Source organism: Miniopterus natalensis, chromosome 2 (genome assembly GCF_054644295.1).
Source record: "Miniopterus natalensis isolate mMinNat1 chromosome 2, mMinNat1.hap1, whole genome shotgun sequence".
Taxonomy (NCBI): Eukaryota; Metazoa; Chordata; class Mammalia; order Chiroptera; family Miniopteridae; genus Miniopterus; species Miniopterus natalensis.
The window spans coordinates 139,990,140-140,004,098 of NC_142082.1; the positions used below are offsets into that span (position 1 = coordinate 139,990,140).

A 13,959-nucleotide genomic window follows, 5' to 3' on the forward strand; every position below is an offset into this window, starting at 1 on the left:
TTCTCTGGCTTACACCTTAGCAACCAGAGCTCATTTATATGTTGTATAGCAAGTGTTCTAGGACTTTTTTCCTATGTATTATATTTGATTCTAACTTCCTCAAGGGCAGAGAAATTATCCTTTTTTATTCCTCTTCTACTTTCAAGAAGTAGGAAATTCTGTAAGTATCGGGAGATCAATAAATGCTGACCAATTTGAACTTGAGTCACATAATTCTTGAGCCTGGACAGAGGAACTGGGTTCTAGTCCCAGCTCAGTTTATTACTAATCTGTGAAGTGGCCTCACTACCTCCCAAGGGTTTTGCCAGTCTCAAGCAGAATAGCCTTGAAATGCTTTTCAAAGGCCCTAACAATGCTTTGCAGCCATTAAAAAAATATGTCTTATATGTACTAACATAAACATGTCAGAGATACACGAGTGACTGTTATAGTCTTCCTGTGGATTTTAATTGTTTTAAAGAGAAAAGTAAGATATACCTAATATATAAAAAAAACAAACAAGTTATGGAACAGTATGAATGATATAATTCAAATTTTATTTTATTTAAAATATATATCTTTATTGATTTCAGAGAGAGGAAGAGAGAGGGAAAGATAGAACATCAATGATGAGAGAGTCATTGATCAGCTTCCTCCTTCAGGCCCCCCGCTGGGGATTGAGCCTGCAACCCAGGCATGTGCCCTGACTGGGAATCGAACCGCGATCTCCTGGATCCTAGGCCGACGCTCAACCTCTTAGCCATGGCCAGCCGGGCGAATTTTATTTTAAAAAAGCCCAAAACACTAATATTAAACCAGAGCATTTAACAATGGTATGAAAAGCGGGATTAAGGGAGTCTGTCATTTTTTACATTTTATATTTCTGTATGTATTTACATTTGTAATATATTTATGTCAATATATGTATTTTAATAACATTATGTAAACAGATTTACATTCACATATTCATATTAAATATGTATTTCTGTATTTGCATTAGACTATTTTACAATGAGCCCATATAAATTTATTGTAAAAACACACCTTAAAACAAATGTGAAGTGTTTTTATAACATTAGCTCTGATCCCAAGCATGACACACTTGTTTTATAATTCTGTGCTGTGGTTCTATGGGGAAGTGGTAGCAAAAAATAATAAAAGGGACAGGGAGAACTTCAGGATTGGGATTGGGGGAGAAAGAGGAGGAATGGAACCTAGACCCAGCCAAAGGGCCATGGCCATTAGCTGGGTAATCCCCTTCCCTCCCTGAGCAAGGACTGAATTTCCAGGAAGAGGTCATTCTCCAAGCTTCAGAACTCAGTACAGTCCTCATGCCCAATCCTTCTGTCTCTTGTCCATTGGCTCCTGGTTCCTTGTGATGTTTCTGCTCTCCTCAGGATCATTTAAAAGCTCCAAATCAAATAATCATGTGTCCAGCTGGATGGAAAGTCAGAAAATCAGGAGCCTCTTAGTGAAAGTTGGTGGTGTGTATCAAGTCTGACACCAAAATGACCTTCCCACTTGAAGAGGAAATGAGTTCAAGTGGAACATACTAACATTCTACTCAGCTGCTCATGTGCCCCAAAGTAGAAGGCTGTTCAGAAAGCTGGATACTTCTCTCTGGACCAGGATCAAGGATAAACATTGCTGAGAATCAGCCAACCACTGGGATGCGTTGGAAAGTTGTTCACTCCATTTTATAGCCCCATCCACTCATTCTCACACCCAAATCTGGATGGGTTTAGCTGGATTGAAAAAGTTAAAAAATAAAATATAAAAGCAAACATTATGTAGTGCTTACATTGTGGATTAAGTACTATTCTAAGCACTTAAATATAGTAATGTTTTTAATTTCATAAGAGCACTATGGGGTAAAAATGATACTATCATCCCCATTTTATAGGAAACGGAGGGTCAAATCTGAACCCAGGTTGTAGGGCTCTGGCTCCATGCTATTAACTAGTTCCCTATGCTGCCTCTCAGCAGAGCATTATGAGCACCATTTTGCAGGCATTGCGCACCTGCTGAACCAATCCTTCATTTGACCCATATGGGCATATACCCAAAAGTGGACCAGATAGCCAAGGCTAAACTCTCCCATTCTCTTGTCCTTCTTTAGGGACAGCATATGGGATGAGGGAACAAGGCTAGAGAGGGAAAGGCAAGTAGGTAAAGGCCCAGGGAACACAGGGAAGTATATGTCGTAGGAGGGATACTAGGCAGGTAGCAAAAGGCAAGGTTTAGCTTTGGCTTTACCATTCACTTTCTACATATCCTTTCTTTAATTATTTTTTCCCATTACTATTTATCCTCCCTGCTACATATTCTTGCTTTTAAAAAAATATTTTTAAATTGATTTTAGAGAGAGAGGAAGAAGAGAGAGAAACATCGATGTGAGAGAGAAACATCGATCAGTTTCCTCCAGCATGCACCCTGACCAGAGACTGAACCCGCAACTCGGACATGTGCCCTGACCAGGAATCGAACCGACTACCCTTTGGTGCACAGGACAGTGCTCAACCAACCCAGCCAGGGCCATATCCTTTCTTTAAGGGGAGTTTCCTTTTGGGTAAAAAAAAAAAAAAAAAAGTCACTAGCCTCTAGTAATACAATGCATGGCATATAGTTGGTGCTCATAAAAAATATATTTAAGGCCAAATGGACAATCTCTTAAGATGCCTTCGAGCTCTTTAACACCCTGTGATTCTGACAGGAAAGAACCATCCCAACTCCATGTCACCAGCCCCTTTGAAGAAAGCTCAGCAGGAACAAAGTTAAAGGAACCTCATTAGTCTGTCTCCTCTACCCTCCAATTTCCTTATCACTTAGCAATGTTGGCCCCTCATACCTATACCGGTAAATAATTACTGTCATCCAAAAACAACAAATCATTAAGTAGGCTCTAGATTCCAGTCTAATAGCTGCCAAAAGGGCAGCTCTTGAAAAGCCAGGTGAGAGGTGCCTATCTCCTCTCCAGACATTTACTGAGCACAGCTATGAACAAAGCACCCACTTGTGTACATATACAGGGAGACAAAGGCAAATAATACACAATTTCCTCTTATCCTCAAGGAGATCATAGTATGGTAAAGAGATACAGAAAGTCTACAAATAACTATAAAATATATCTAGGTCCAGCTCAGCAGGGCTAGAAAGACGATGTGGAGTTATTGCTACAGACTCTGTCTTAGCCTCAAGATGGGGTAGGTAAAGGTATGTTTTTCCATACTTAACCTCAACTTCTATTCCCTACAGCCTGGGTAGGGGAACATGTGTTTTTCATCTGCTCTGGGCAGGGACCTGAGACCACCACTCATTCCTCCCCCTCAGCCTCACCCTGCAGAAGACCATCCACACTGCATTCCTCCAGCACCAGCTGATGTTCTCTCTCCACACAGGTTGGAACTTGCAGGTCTTGGAACATCTTGCATCTTCTTGCCTGGGAAGTAGTCTGGGACCCAGGGAAAGGTCCTCAATTCCTTTCCAGAACAGGTGGGTCTCCCATGCCCATCTCAAGCACATTCCAGGACACACCCTTGAGCCTACTCTCCCTCCATCCCCACCCTTCTAAAAGTTGGCTCTGCTTCCCCTGAGAAGCCCAGGTGTTGGTGGGAGGAGTAAAAGCAGATACTATCAGAGGTGAGGCAGGGAGGAGCCCACAGAACCTGTGTTCCCACTGGAACCCTTTCCTGCCCTGATGGCTCCCTCACGCTCACTCAGTCTGGGTGGGGAAGAGTCAGGTACAGACAAGATGTCTCAGTCCCTCAGCCATTCACTGCTCTCTCCCCTTGGCAATCCTTCACTTAGGTTTCATGCAAAGACACAAGATCTAGTGGATCCAGGTGATACTGGACAGATAGTGTCTTCACAGCCACAGGCAGAAAGCAGGTAGCATGCATGTGCTGAGCTTCAAGCTTCTTCCTGTAGAAAGGCCCTGAATTTGCCCCAAAGGGGGGTGGTCATAGAAGCAGCCTAAGCCCCTGGAATCTTTGCTCAGTGGCTTGGGCATTCACCCCACATACTCCAGAGATGATCTCACCCTGGATGTGGAGCAAGGGTTTTGCCTGGCAACTGGGGAGGATGCCTGTCCCTAGGCTAACAAGATATGGAGGACCTAGGAGCCTCAGGCATTTCCCACCCATTTCTGCTGGCAGAAAATTCCACAACTTTCAGTTTAAGCTGGATACGGTCTTAGGCTAGAAATACAAACATTCTGCTGATAACCCCACCTCTATCCTCAAAACCTCCAGCTGCCCTTCCACCAAAAACTACTAAGGTGGGTACAGGTCAGGATGAGTAAATCAAATCAATGATCAGTGAAGTGTTTATTTTTAAATTGAAAGGGGAAAGGGAGTAACACAGAGGCAATTTTTGGCATCTTCTTTCCAGGCTATCACCCCCATGTGCTCCCCAACCCCAAGCACTGGCAGGAAAGGCCCCATGGACCGGCTGAGGGCCAGATAGTCACAAAGTCAGTCAAAGAGAGATATGTACAACCATAGAGAGGTGGAATTCAAGAGTCTGTCCCAGCCCCCTTGTCCTGGAACAGGGTTAGAGCTCAGGGGCATAGGGCTCCCCAGTGGGTGAGGACACCCGCAGTTCAGCATCATGCCTTACCACGGTGAAGAGCCCCACCACGGCCAGCAGAGCCATCACCATGACAGCGGAGCAGATGCTGAACATGTTCCGAGTGCCTGTTTTGCGATCACTGTCATGAAGGACTAGGAGCCCCAGGCAGGCCAGTAAGTGCAGGGGCACCCGGAACCAGTTGAGTACACCAGCTTGCTCTGTCTCAGGGATCACCTTTCTCCGCAGGAAGCTCATGCTGGGAAAGTATAGCCCACAGGCCAATTCGATAAGTAGGAAGGCTATGAAGGACTCCACTGGACTCTCCTGGCCTGGACTGGTGGAGAAAGTCAGCATGAAGAGGGAGAAGACGACGATCAGGACAGCAAGGGAGAGTAGATGCATAGGCTGAAGGTGGTACCTCTTCGAGGTAGCGATGCGATACAAGGAAGAGCCGAGTAGGCTGGCTGCCATGAAGCTGGAGAAGATGATGCCCAGTGGGGCCCCATGTGGGTCCAGCACAGGTGTCCAGAGGAAGACAAAGATGAAGATGACACTCTCAAACAGGGCCTGTATGGTACCTAGCAGCAGCACACGGCGGTCCGACAGGAGGCAGCGCAGGCCCCCAGCACAGGTCCTTGAGAAGGCACGCTGCCGATCATAGTTCTCTCCCCAATTGTGAAGGGCCAAGGCCCCGGCCAGAGCCAAAAGAGGAATGGCAGCCACAAAGGGCGCTACAGGCCCCAGTCCCATCCAGCAGGCCACAGCCTCAGCTGCCACACCTGCCACTACAGCCAGTACATGGTTCCAGAAGGCAGCTCGGGCAAAGGTAGCTGGAATCCATTCTGCAGGGAAGTCATGCCGCTCTAAGTGCTCATGGATGTACCAAGCCTCGAAGGCAGAGAAGAGCAGGGCGGTGGACAGCCCACCAAGTGCTCTGCCGACTAGCAACACAAAGTAGTCCCGAGAGAGTTTGGTTAAGCAGCAGAGAGAGTAAGTAAGGGAGAAGAGGACACAAGACTTCTTTCGACCCAGCCAATCCACAAGGGAGGAGGCCACCAGTCCAAAGAGGACTGTGGAGGCAAGGCCACAGACATAGAGAATGGCAATTTGACCCTCCAGGAAGTGGTAATGCTGATAGAGTTTATAGAGGTAGGGGGCCTGAAGCCAGTCGGCTGCCAGGGCCAGGAAGTAGACCTGATAAAAGTCCAGTTGAAACCGAAGGAAGGATGGATTGCTGCAGGCCCTTCCTGGGGGCTTAGCCCGGCATCTTGACAGCTCCAACCCCAGGCAGGAGGCCAGGAGGACCACAAAGACAAGGTAGGCAGTCACCAGCATGGTGGGCCCCCGGACGACCTGGGGAAAGATGGGGGTTTCAGAGTCACATCCATTGCCCAGGCAGCACTGTCAAGGGGCTGGGTGTCTAAGCAGAAGGCAACTCCACCCTATCCCCTGCCAACTGCACTTCCCCACCCCTCAACTCCACTCCCCCAGAGCTCAGACCGGAGGGACCAGTTGGGTGGGTGGGAGGAGTGCTCGGCCAGAGCGGTCTCCTAGGACACAGTGGGGCAGGGAGGGGTAAGAGGAGAGCGGAGAAGACTGAGCACTCGCCCCACCCTTGCCAGCCACAGCAAAGAAGTCACTTCAATAATCCCAGCCCCTTAAGGGGCTGCTGCCCTCTTCCACAACAGCTTCTGCATACTTCCTTCTATTACTTCCCATCCTCTCTGGGGACCCCGTTTTTGCCCTCAATGAGACGTCTCGTCTTGTCCCGATCCTCTCTCCCGCTGGAGCGGGCCTCTAGAGCTGCTTCAGGGTGATGAGCTTGCGTCTCAGATTCTCCATCCTCGAGGTCACGGGCACCCCCTTGCGCCCCCTAGCCCGCGCCCAGCGCCGCCACACCCGCTCGCGCCTCACCTATACCCCGCCTCACCTGCTGCCCCGGTCTGCGGGGACGCTCCGGACACGTGCGGCTCCAGGCCGCCCGGCCGCCCGGCCCGTTCTACCTCCGGCTCCGGCTCCGGCTCGGGTTCCAGCAGCGCGCCCGCCCCTCGCAGCCTGCTTCCGGGAGCCTGGTAGGCCTCCGGTCGCCGCCATGATGGTCTCATCACGTGACGGGGGCGCGGGGCTCAAGCCCCGCCCGTGCTCCGCCTCCCAGCCCCTAGCCACGCGCTGCCGAACTCGGGTCGCCCGCGGGGGGTGGGGTGGGGACGACTAGAGGCGCGGAAGGTCACTGTTTTCGTCCGGCCTTGTCCGCTGGCCTCCTGTGACACCCGCTTCCTTGACGCCCGAATACCTGCGAGCCACCCCGAAATAAAGGCCCATTTAATCTCTCTCCGTGCTATAGGTTGGAGAGCGCGGCTGTGCCCCGGGAAATGCCCGCAATCCCGCAGGACGGGGGCTGGAGCTTCCCAGGGAACACCGCTACCCTGAGCCGAGACGGGTTCTTCTTTTCTCTCCTCTCTCATTGCAGTGACCTCTAGGCCAGAAGTCAGTTGTAGTAACCTCTAGGCCAGAAGTCAATAGAGCCCAGGCACCTGAGGGAGGCAGTGTGGCGTAAAAGACTTGGACTCAGGCTGCGGACCGACCGAGGCTCAAATCCCACCCTGTCGCTTACCAGCTGTCTGGCCTCGGGCAAGCCACATAACTTCTCAGTGTCCCAATTTCTTCATCTGAAGTCAAAAGAGAGCAGTGCCCAAATAAAAAGGCTAAAGTTCAGCAGCGGCATAGGGTTAAGAACTTCACCTCCTGCCACTTACCAACTGTGTTACCTTGCAAAAGTTCCTGAACTTCTCTTACACTTTAGTATGACCTCGAGCGAGACCCTCCAGTGGCTTCTCATCTCACTAAGAAAAAACCGAAATCTTTATAGTGGCCTACAAATCCCTCTGTCCTGTTTCCTGCTACTTCTTTGACCTCATCTCTTACCATTCTCCATCCTATTCCTACTCTGTCTATACTGGCTGCCACTAGGGCCCTTGCACATTGTACCCTGTAAGGTTCCTGTTCTCCCAGATATTCGCATGGTTCCCTCCCTCAGAGCTCCAGTTCTCTGTTCAAATGTCACTTTATCAGAGAGGCTTTCCTTGGCCATCCTGTTTAAAATAGCAACACCACCACCTCAGCCACAGTAATCTACCTGCTTTCCTTCTAACTCCATTATCCTTTGCTATTCTCCGTAGCACTTAACACCATCGGGCATACCATATATTTTTACTTGTTCATTTATTTACTATCTCTTCTCCCTACAGATTTTTATCTGCTTTGTTCACTTGTATTTCCAATACTTAAAACAGTTACTGGTACATTTTTAAAAATTTAATAAATATTTGATGAATAAATGAATAAGCTAGTCCATGTAAATTACTCTAAAAAGTACTGGTCTGCCCTGGCCAGTGTGGCTCGGTTGGAGCGTCAACCCATGCACCAAAAGGTCGCCAGTTCAATTCCCAGTCAGGGCGCATGCCCAGGTTTCAGGTTCAGTCCCCAGTTGGGGTGCATACAGGAGGCAACCAATCTCTCGCATTGATATTTCTCTCCCTCCCTCTCTCTCTTCTTCTCTCTAAAAAATCAGTAAAGCCCAACCAGCATGGCTAAGCGGTGGAGCATCAACCTATGATCCAGGAGATCAAGGGTTGATTCCCCCTCAGGGGACATGCCCAGGTTGCAGGCTTGATCCCCATTAGGGGGCTTGCAGGAGGCAGCTGATCAATGACTCATCATTGATGTTCCTACCTCTCTCTCCCTCTCTTCCTTCCTCTCTCTGAAACCAATAAAGACATATTTAAAAAAAAAAAATCAGTAAAAACATATTTTTTAAAAAAGTGCTGGCCTATGCCCTGGCTGGGCAGCTCAGCTAGTTAGAGAGTCATCCCAATATGCCAAGGTAGAGGGTTTGATCCCTTGTCAGGGCACATACAAGAATCAACCAACGAATGCATAAATAAGTACAACAACAAATCGATCTTGATCTTTCTCAAAAATATAATCAATAAAAAAATAAAGTTTGGAGCAAGCATAGAGGGTGGAAAGGTCTGGGATAACATCTCAAGAAATTCTTATGATAAAGGAAACAGCTGAGATTTATATTCTAGCTCCAAAGTGCCTTCATTCCTAACTGACAAAGTTCTACAGAGTAGAAAGGAGTAGTGGTTCCCATGCATTCATCTAGAAACACTAAGACTCAAAAATCATGACTTACCTAAGGTCATTCAGTGAGGGAGGGCATGACTGACCCAAATGCTCTCCATCCTAATGCTGGACTGAAGCCCTTTGAATTCATGATACCCAGTCTCCCTATTCTTGATGGTCTTTTCTTTGAGGGTGGAGGTCATCCTGAATGAAGTCAGGGAATGGGACAGGATGACATTACATTCCTTACCTTCTGTTTTCCAGGATTGAGGCCATTTTGTTCAGAAGCCAATGACAGAGGTTTAAAGCAAGATTACATTATTTTGGATTATTTTTGTTTATATTAAGAACTATTCAAAGTATGTTTATTCTTTAAGGTTCTCCTGGCCCTTCAGAGCTGTGAGGCACAGCTGGGAAAGTCCTAAACATGAGGAATGTGCCAGCAGAGGACTGAGGGGGATACAGGGCAGCCTGTGAGCAGAACCCATCTCTAGTACAGGCTTCCAGTAGAGGGCAGGAGGGCTGGGGCCTGTGTGGGAAGTCACCCAAGGGAAGTCTTTCAGGGCAGGTGGGGAGGATGCTCTGGGAGTTACTAGGAACCATGCTTACCCGAGGAGCAAAACTTTTATTACAAAAATGTTCAAACATACACAAAGGCAGAGAGCATAGTTCTGTGAACCTTTATATACTTAATTTGACAATACTGATTTTGTCACTTTGTTCCTTCTACTCCTTTCTTTCCGTCCTTTTTTATTTGCAGAAATGTTTAAAATTAAATATGTCACCCGGCCGGGCGTGGCTCAGCGGTTGAGCGTCGACCTGGGATCCAGGAGATCGGGGTTCGATTCCTGGTCAGGGCACATGCCCGGGTTGTGGGCTAAGCAGCCAATCAATGACTTTCTCATCATTGATGTTTCTAGCTTTCTCTCTCTTCCTCTTCTTTCCTCTGAAATCAATAAAGATATATTTTAAAAAAATAAAATTAATATATGTCATTTCACTCCATACTTCCATATGCATCTCTAGAAAATACTTTTTTTACATGACCCCAAAGCCATTTTTATATCTAAAAAATCAACACTGATTCCTTGGCATCATAAAAACCAGTCCATAATTGACAGTCCTCAACTGTCTGAAAATGTCTTTTTACAATTAGGTTGTACAAATCAGGAACCAAACAAGGTCCTCATGTTCCATGTGGCAGTTGTCTTGTTATGTCACCTCTCACCCTTTCCTCCCAGCCATTGACTAGTTGAAGAAATTGGGTCAGATTTCCTTTAAAATGTCCCACATTCTGGATATATCTTCTTACTTCCTCAATGTATCATTTAATTTGTTCTTCCATCCCTAGTATTTCCTGTTAAATGGAGGTTAGCTCTAGAGTTTTTATTAGAATTATGTTCAGTGTTTTTGTTTGGCAAGAGTCCTTCATAGGTGGAGCTGAGTGCTTCAGGCTGCATCACATCAGGGGGTGTACAGTGTGTGGTTGTGCCCCTTTTAGTAATGCTAAGATTCACCAGGTCCTCAAGTGGTGACAGCTTGATGTCTCCATTGTAAATTTTTCCATCAACCATCATCTTTGGTTCCACCCATTGAAGATTCTTGCTTTAATCAATTATTTCATTAAGGGCTGCAAAATAGTGATTTTTCTCATTCCATATTACTTCCATTTAGCTGAAATTCTTGTGTAAATAAGAACTTTTCTCCACCACTTAGTTATTTGGCTACCCTGAAGTATAGTTTATACAGGACAGGCAGAGTAAATGCTTAATTCCTTTTTCTTTTAAATTGCCAATTTTCAGAAAAATAAGTTCAGAGAAGCATCATTTTTAAAAAATTCAGCTTAGACCTAAGTAAGGGTAGATGGCCTGGATAATGGGCAGGGGAAGGAGGTTCTATTCTGGCACCTGTGTCCAGCCCTCACTCACTTCAGGGCATGGAGTGTGTGGGGGACAGATAGATACTAGAGGGCTTGGTGTCCTGGCCCTTGGACAGCAATGAGATGGGCATGTGACAGGCTTGGTGTGTAGGCAGCTGCAGGATCCAGAAAAGAAGGGAGGGAGGAGGGGTGTGGGGGGGGAGAGAGAGAGGCAGAAAGAGAGGTAGGAAGTGAAGAAACAGCTAGACACAGAACACAGGAAGAGAGATAAAGACAGAAAGGGAAACAGAAATGAGAGATCACGAATGAAATGCACCCAGAAGTAGAATAGGACAGACAAGCAGAGCGATGTGAGGTGGACTGAAAGACCAAGGAAGAAAATAGACATGAAAACACACATTGAGACAGGAAAGGGGGAAAGAAAAAGATGTGTAAGTTAAGTAGATTTAAAATTAGAAGGTAAATAGAGGGAGAATTAGAGAGCTAGAGAGTAAGGAAAACACATGTCAAGACTCAAGTTAGGTGAAGGCAGAATGTCTTATTGATAGAAAGAAGGAAACAGAAATGGAGAGTGATGTAGAAAGATAGAAGGAAAGATAAACTGAAGGATAAAGAGAGATAGAAAGGAAAAAACAAAAGGTCCTAGAGAAGGAGGCTGAGAAAGAGAAGACTGAGTGTCACAGCCCTAGCCAGTTGGGCTCAGGAGTTGGAGCATTGGCCCACAGACTAAAGGGTCTTGGGCTTGATTCCGGCCAAGGGCACATTAAAAAAAAAAAAAGAAGAAGAAGAAGCCTAGTGTCACAGATTTTGAGAAATGTGGAGGGGTCTCAGGGACTCTCAGCTTTGGATCCAGTCCTGGGCAGATACCCAGTCTCTCACTTCCATCTTCTTCATGGTGGCTTCTTCAAAGCCCCAGGGACGGGGGACTTATGACTGACTATGTGTGGATGGGATCATTGGGAACCTGAGTCAAGGGTTCCCAGCTTCCCTCACCCCCATGCCAGAGGAGGAGAGATGTTGCAGATGGGATTAATCCTGGAAGATTGAGGTCATGAGGCTGGGCTAGCACTCAGAGATTTGCAAGAAAAGACATCCAGGCAGAGAGCGCCAGATTCCTAGAAGCAAAGGACCATGTATGATGTCATGATATCCAAGGGAAGGGAGGAGCCAGAAACCCTCTGCTCAGCCTCCTCTTCTGATCCAAGAGCCACTGATCGTCTTTGCCAGACTCAAGATGAGAGGTAAGGGGCCCAGAGACTTTTGGGTCAGTTAGGGATATGGGTGGAGGTCCAAGGAGCAAAAATGGCCCCTGGACAAAGGATCCCCTGCCACCTCTAGAGGAAGAATCTACCTTATCCATGTGAACTGCAGAGGAGCCAAGGAAGGTCTCCATGGGAGGCTGACAAGAGGAGGGGAAATGGCCAATTTGCTCACCTTTAGGGTTCTTGGAGGAGGCTCTGAGAATAAGTTTCCATTTCAAAAGTTGCAGAAGAAGAGTTTCTGGAACCAGCAGGAACATGCCCAGAAAGTAACTTCAAAGCAGATGCTTGTTCTCACCCCCAGGACTGAGGGGGAAGCCAGGGGCTTTGCGCAGCATGCTGTCTGTAACTTCTGGGTGAGGGGTCCACCCGGAGCTTCTGCCTCCTGCCTGAGGAAGCAGCTATAGAAGTGCTCTGGAAGACTGACAGTCTCTCTAGGGGGCAACAGCCCACCTAGACTATCAGACAGTGCCCCCGAGAGGTGCGTTGTCCCCTGAAGCAGCAGCTGCAGTGGCCACTGGAGCCTAGAGGCCCCCAGGAAGGCCCTCGGCCACAGCCACAGTTGTCACTATAGCCCAAGCAGGAGCTGGGACAGGCAGATCGGCTCCTGGAACAAGGGTAAATAGGACAAGGTGAGAGATGGCAGTAGGTGAAGTGAGGACCAGAGCATGGGACACAGAAGCTATGGTGACAAGCTGAGGGAGGACAGGCAGGGCAGGGAGGGCAGGAGCAGGTGCAGGGTGGGCCAGGGCGGCCGGGACAGGAGGGGCAGGTCGCTGTGGGAGAGGGATAGGCAGCGCAGTGGTAGGTGGGAGCAGGACAGGCAGGGCAGGGGCAGGGGCAGGGGCAGGGGCAGGCAGGGGGGGGAAAGGGTGGGCAAGGAGAAGCAGCTGACGGGCCGTGCCCAGAGGGTGCAGGAGGCTGTTGGTGGGTGGCCTTCTTGTTTCGAGGCCCCAAACGCAGGCCCAGAGAGAAGTCCATTCCGCTGCAGGATCTGCCAGGCCGGGGTTTGGGGGTTGGGTAAAGAGGAGGGCAGGGGTAGAGTAGGAGGGGCAGACTGGAGGGGCAGACTGAGGTGGGCAGGGGCAGGGAGGGGGAGCAGGATTAAACCTAAGACACTGCTGATCCTTGCTGATCCTTCAGGGAGCTCAGACCTCTCCAATCAGCCCTCTTCTTCCAGGCCTGCCCAGCAATGCTCTCCTACAGCGCTCCTCTCCACTGAAAACCCTCTAGCTGCCCCAGACCAGAACATGTTCTTCAGACATGCACTTTCATGCCTTCAGTCTTTTGTTCAAACTGTTCCTTCAGTTTGGAGTGCCTTTTCTCTTTTCTCCACCTGGTGAGGTCCTATAGTCTCTGAAGTCTTCCCTTTTATTCAATCAAAAAGTAGTTCTTGAGCTCTAGGCACCTGACACCTGCCTGGGTAAGGAACCCAGCCCATTACTCTCCAGCCCTGATGACCAGAATGGCTGTTTCAGGAAACTTTCCCCAGAGGAGACTTAGGGAAGCAGCAGCAGCAGAAGTGCTCTGAGACTCAGCCAGAGATATTGATGGGAGCTGGCAGCAGAGGGAGGATGCCTGGGTTCTGGGGGTTTCTAGAAGGAGCGAGTCCCAGGTGTAGGTGTGGGGATGCCTGGCTGTCTCTGAGAGACTGACAACCAGCCTGGATAAGACAGCTAAGTTTCCTTTCTTATGGAGCTCCCCTAAAAGTGAGGGGTGGTGCTCGGTAGAGAGTCAAACCAAACAGGTAGTCCTGGCTGGTGTGGCTCAGTTGGTTAGAGCACCATTCAGTACACCAGAAGGTGGTGGTTCAATTCTCTGTCAGGGCACATACCCAGGTTGCAGGTTCGATCCCCAGCCGGGGCATGTCCGGGAAGCAACTGATCAATGTTTCTCTCTCACATCAATGTCTCTCTCCCTCTCTCTCATCAATACAATAAATAAACACATGGATATTTTTTAAAAAACCAAACAGGTCATCCAGCTGGCATGGCTCAGCGGTTGAGCATCGACCGAGGATCCAGGAGATTGTGGTTCAATTCCTGGTCAGGGCACATGTCCAGGTTGTGGGCTCAATCCCCAGTAGGGGGCTTGCAGGAGGCAGCGGATCAGTGACTCTCTCATCATTGATGTTTCTATTTCTCT

General features: G+C 48.3%; 2 protein-coding genes across 3 annotated transcripts; both read right to left on the bottom strand.

Annotated features, from left to right (window-relative positions):
- Positions 1 to 4,285: 4,285 nt before the first annotated feature.
- On the bottom strand, positions 4,286 to 6,571 carry SLC61A1 (solute carrier family 61 member 1). Its single transcript, XM_016201121.2, has 2 exons — positions 6,479 to 6,571; positions 4,286 to 5,901 (listed from the first exon to the last, which is right to left on the bottom strand). The coding sequence occupies exon 2, from the start codon at positions 5,881 to 5,883 to the stop codon at positions 4,531 to 4,533; it is 1,353 nt and encodes a 450-aa protein (XP_016056607.1). The 5' UTR covers positions 5,884 to 5,901; positions 6,479 to 6,571; the 3' UTR covers positions 4,286 to 4,530.
- Positions 6,572 to 9,281: 2,710 nt separating this feature from the next.
- LOC148093848 (uncharacterized) lies at positions 9,282 to 12,927 on the bottom strand. 2 transcript variants are annotated; one of them, XM_087813902.1, is made up of 2 exons: positions 11,990 to 12,927; positions 9,282 to 9,622 (listed from the first exon to the last, which is right to left on the bottom strand). In XM_087813902.1, the coding sequence occupies exon 1, from the start codon at positions 12,793 to 12,795 to the stop codon at positions 12,268 to 12,270; it is 528 nt and encodes a 175-aa protein (XP_087670028.1). In that variant the 5' UTR covers positions 12,796 to 12,927; the 3' UTR covers positions 9,282 to 9,622; positions 11,990 to 12,267. The 2 variants fall into 2 exon arrangements, with proteins under 2 accessions (XP_087670028.1, XP_087670029.1); XM_087813903.1 differs by having other exon boundaries at positions 9,282 to 10,306.
- Between the last annotated feature and the right edge of the window lie 1,032 nt (positions 12,928 to 13,959).

Excerpts from the sequence above, each read along its gene's own strand:
- SLC61A1 (XM_016201121.2), bottom strand. The coding sequence starts at position 5,883 with ATGCTGGTGACTGCCTACCTTGTCTTTGTGGTCCTCCTGGCCTCCTGC.
- LOC148093848 (XM_087813902.1), bottom strand. The coding sequence starts at position 12,795 with ATGGACTTCTCTCTGGGCCTGCGTTTGGGGCCTCGAAACAAGAAGGCC.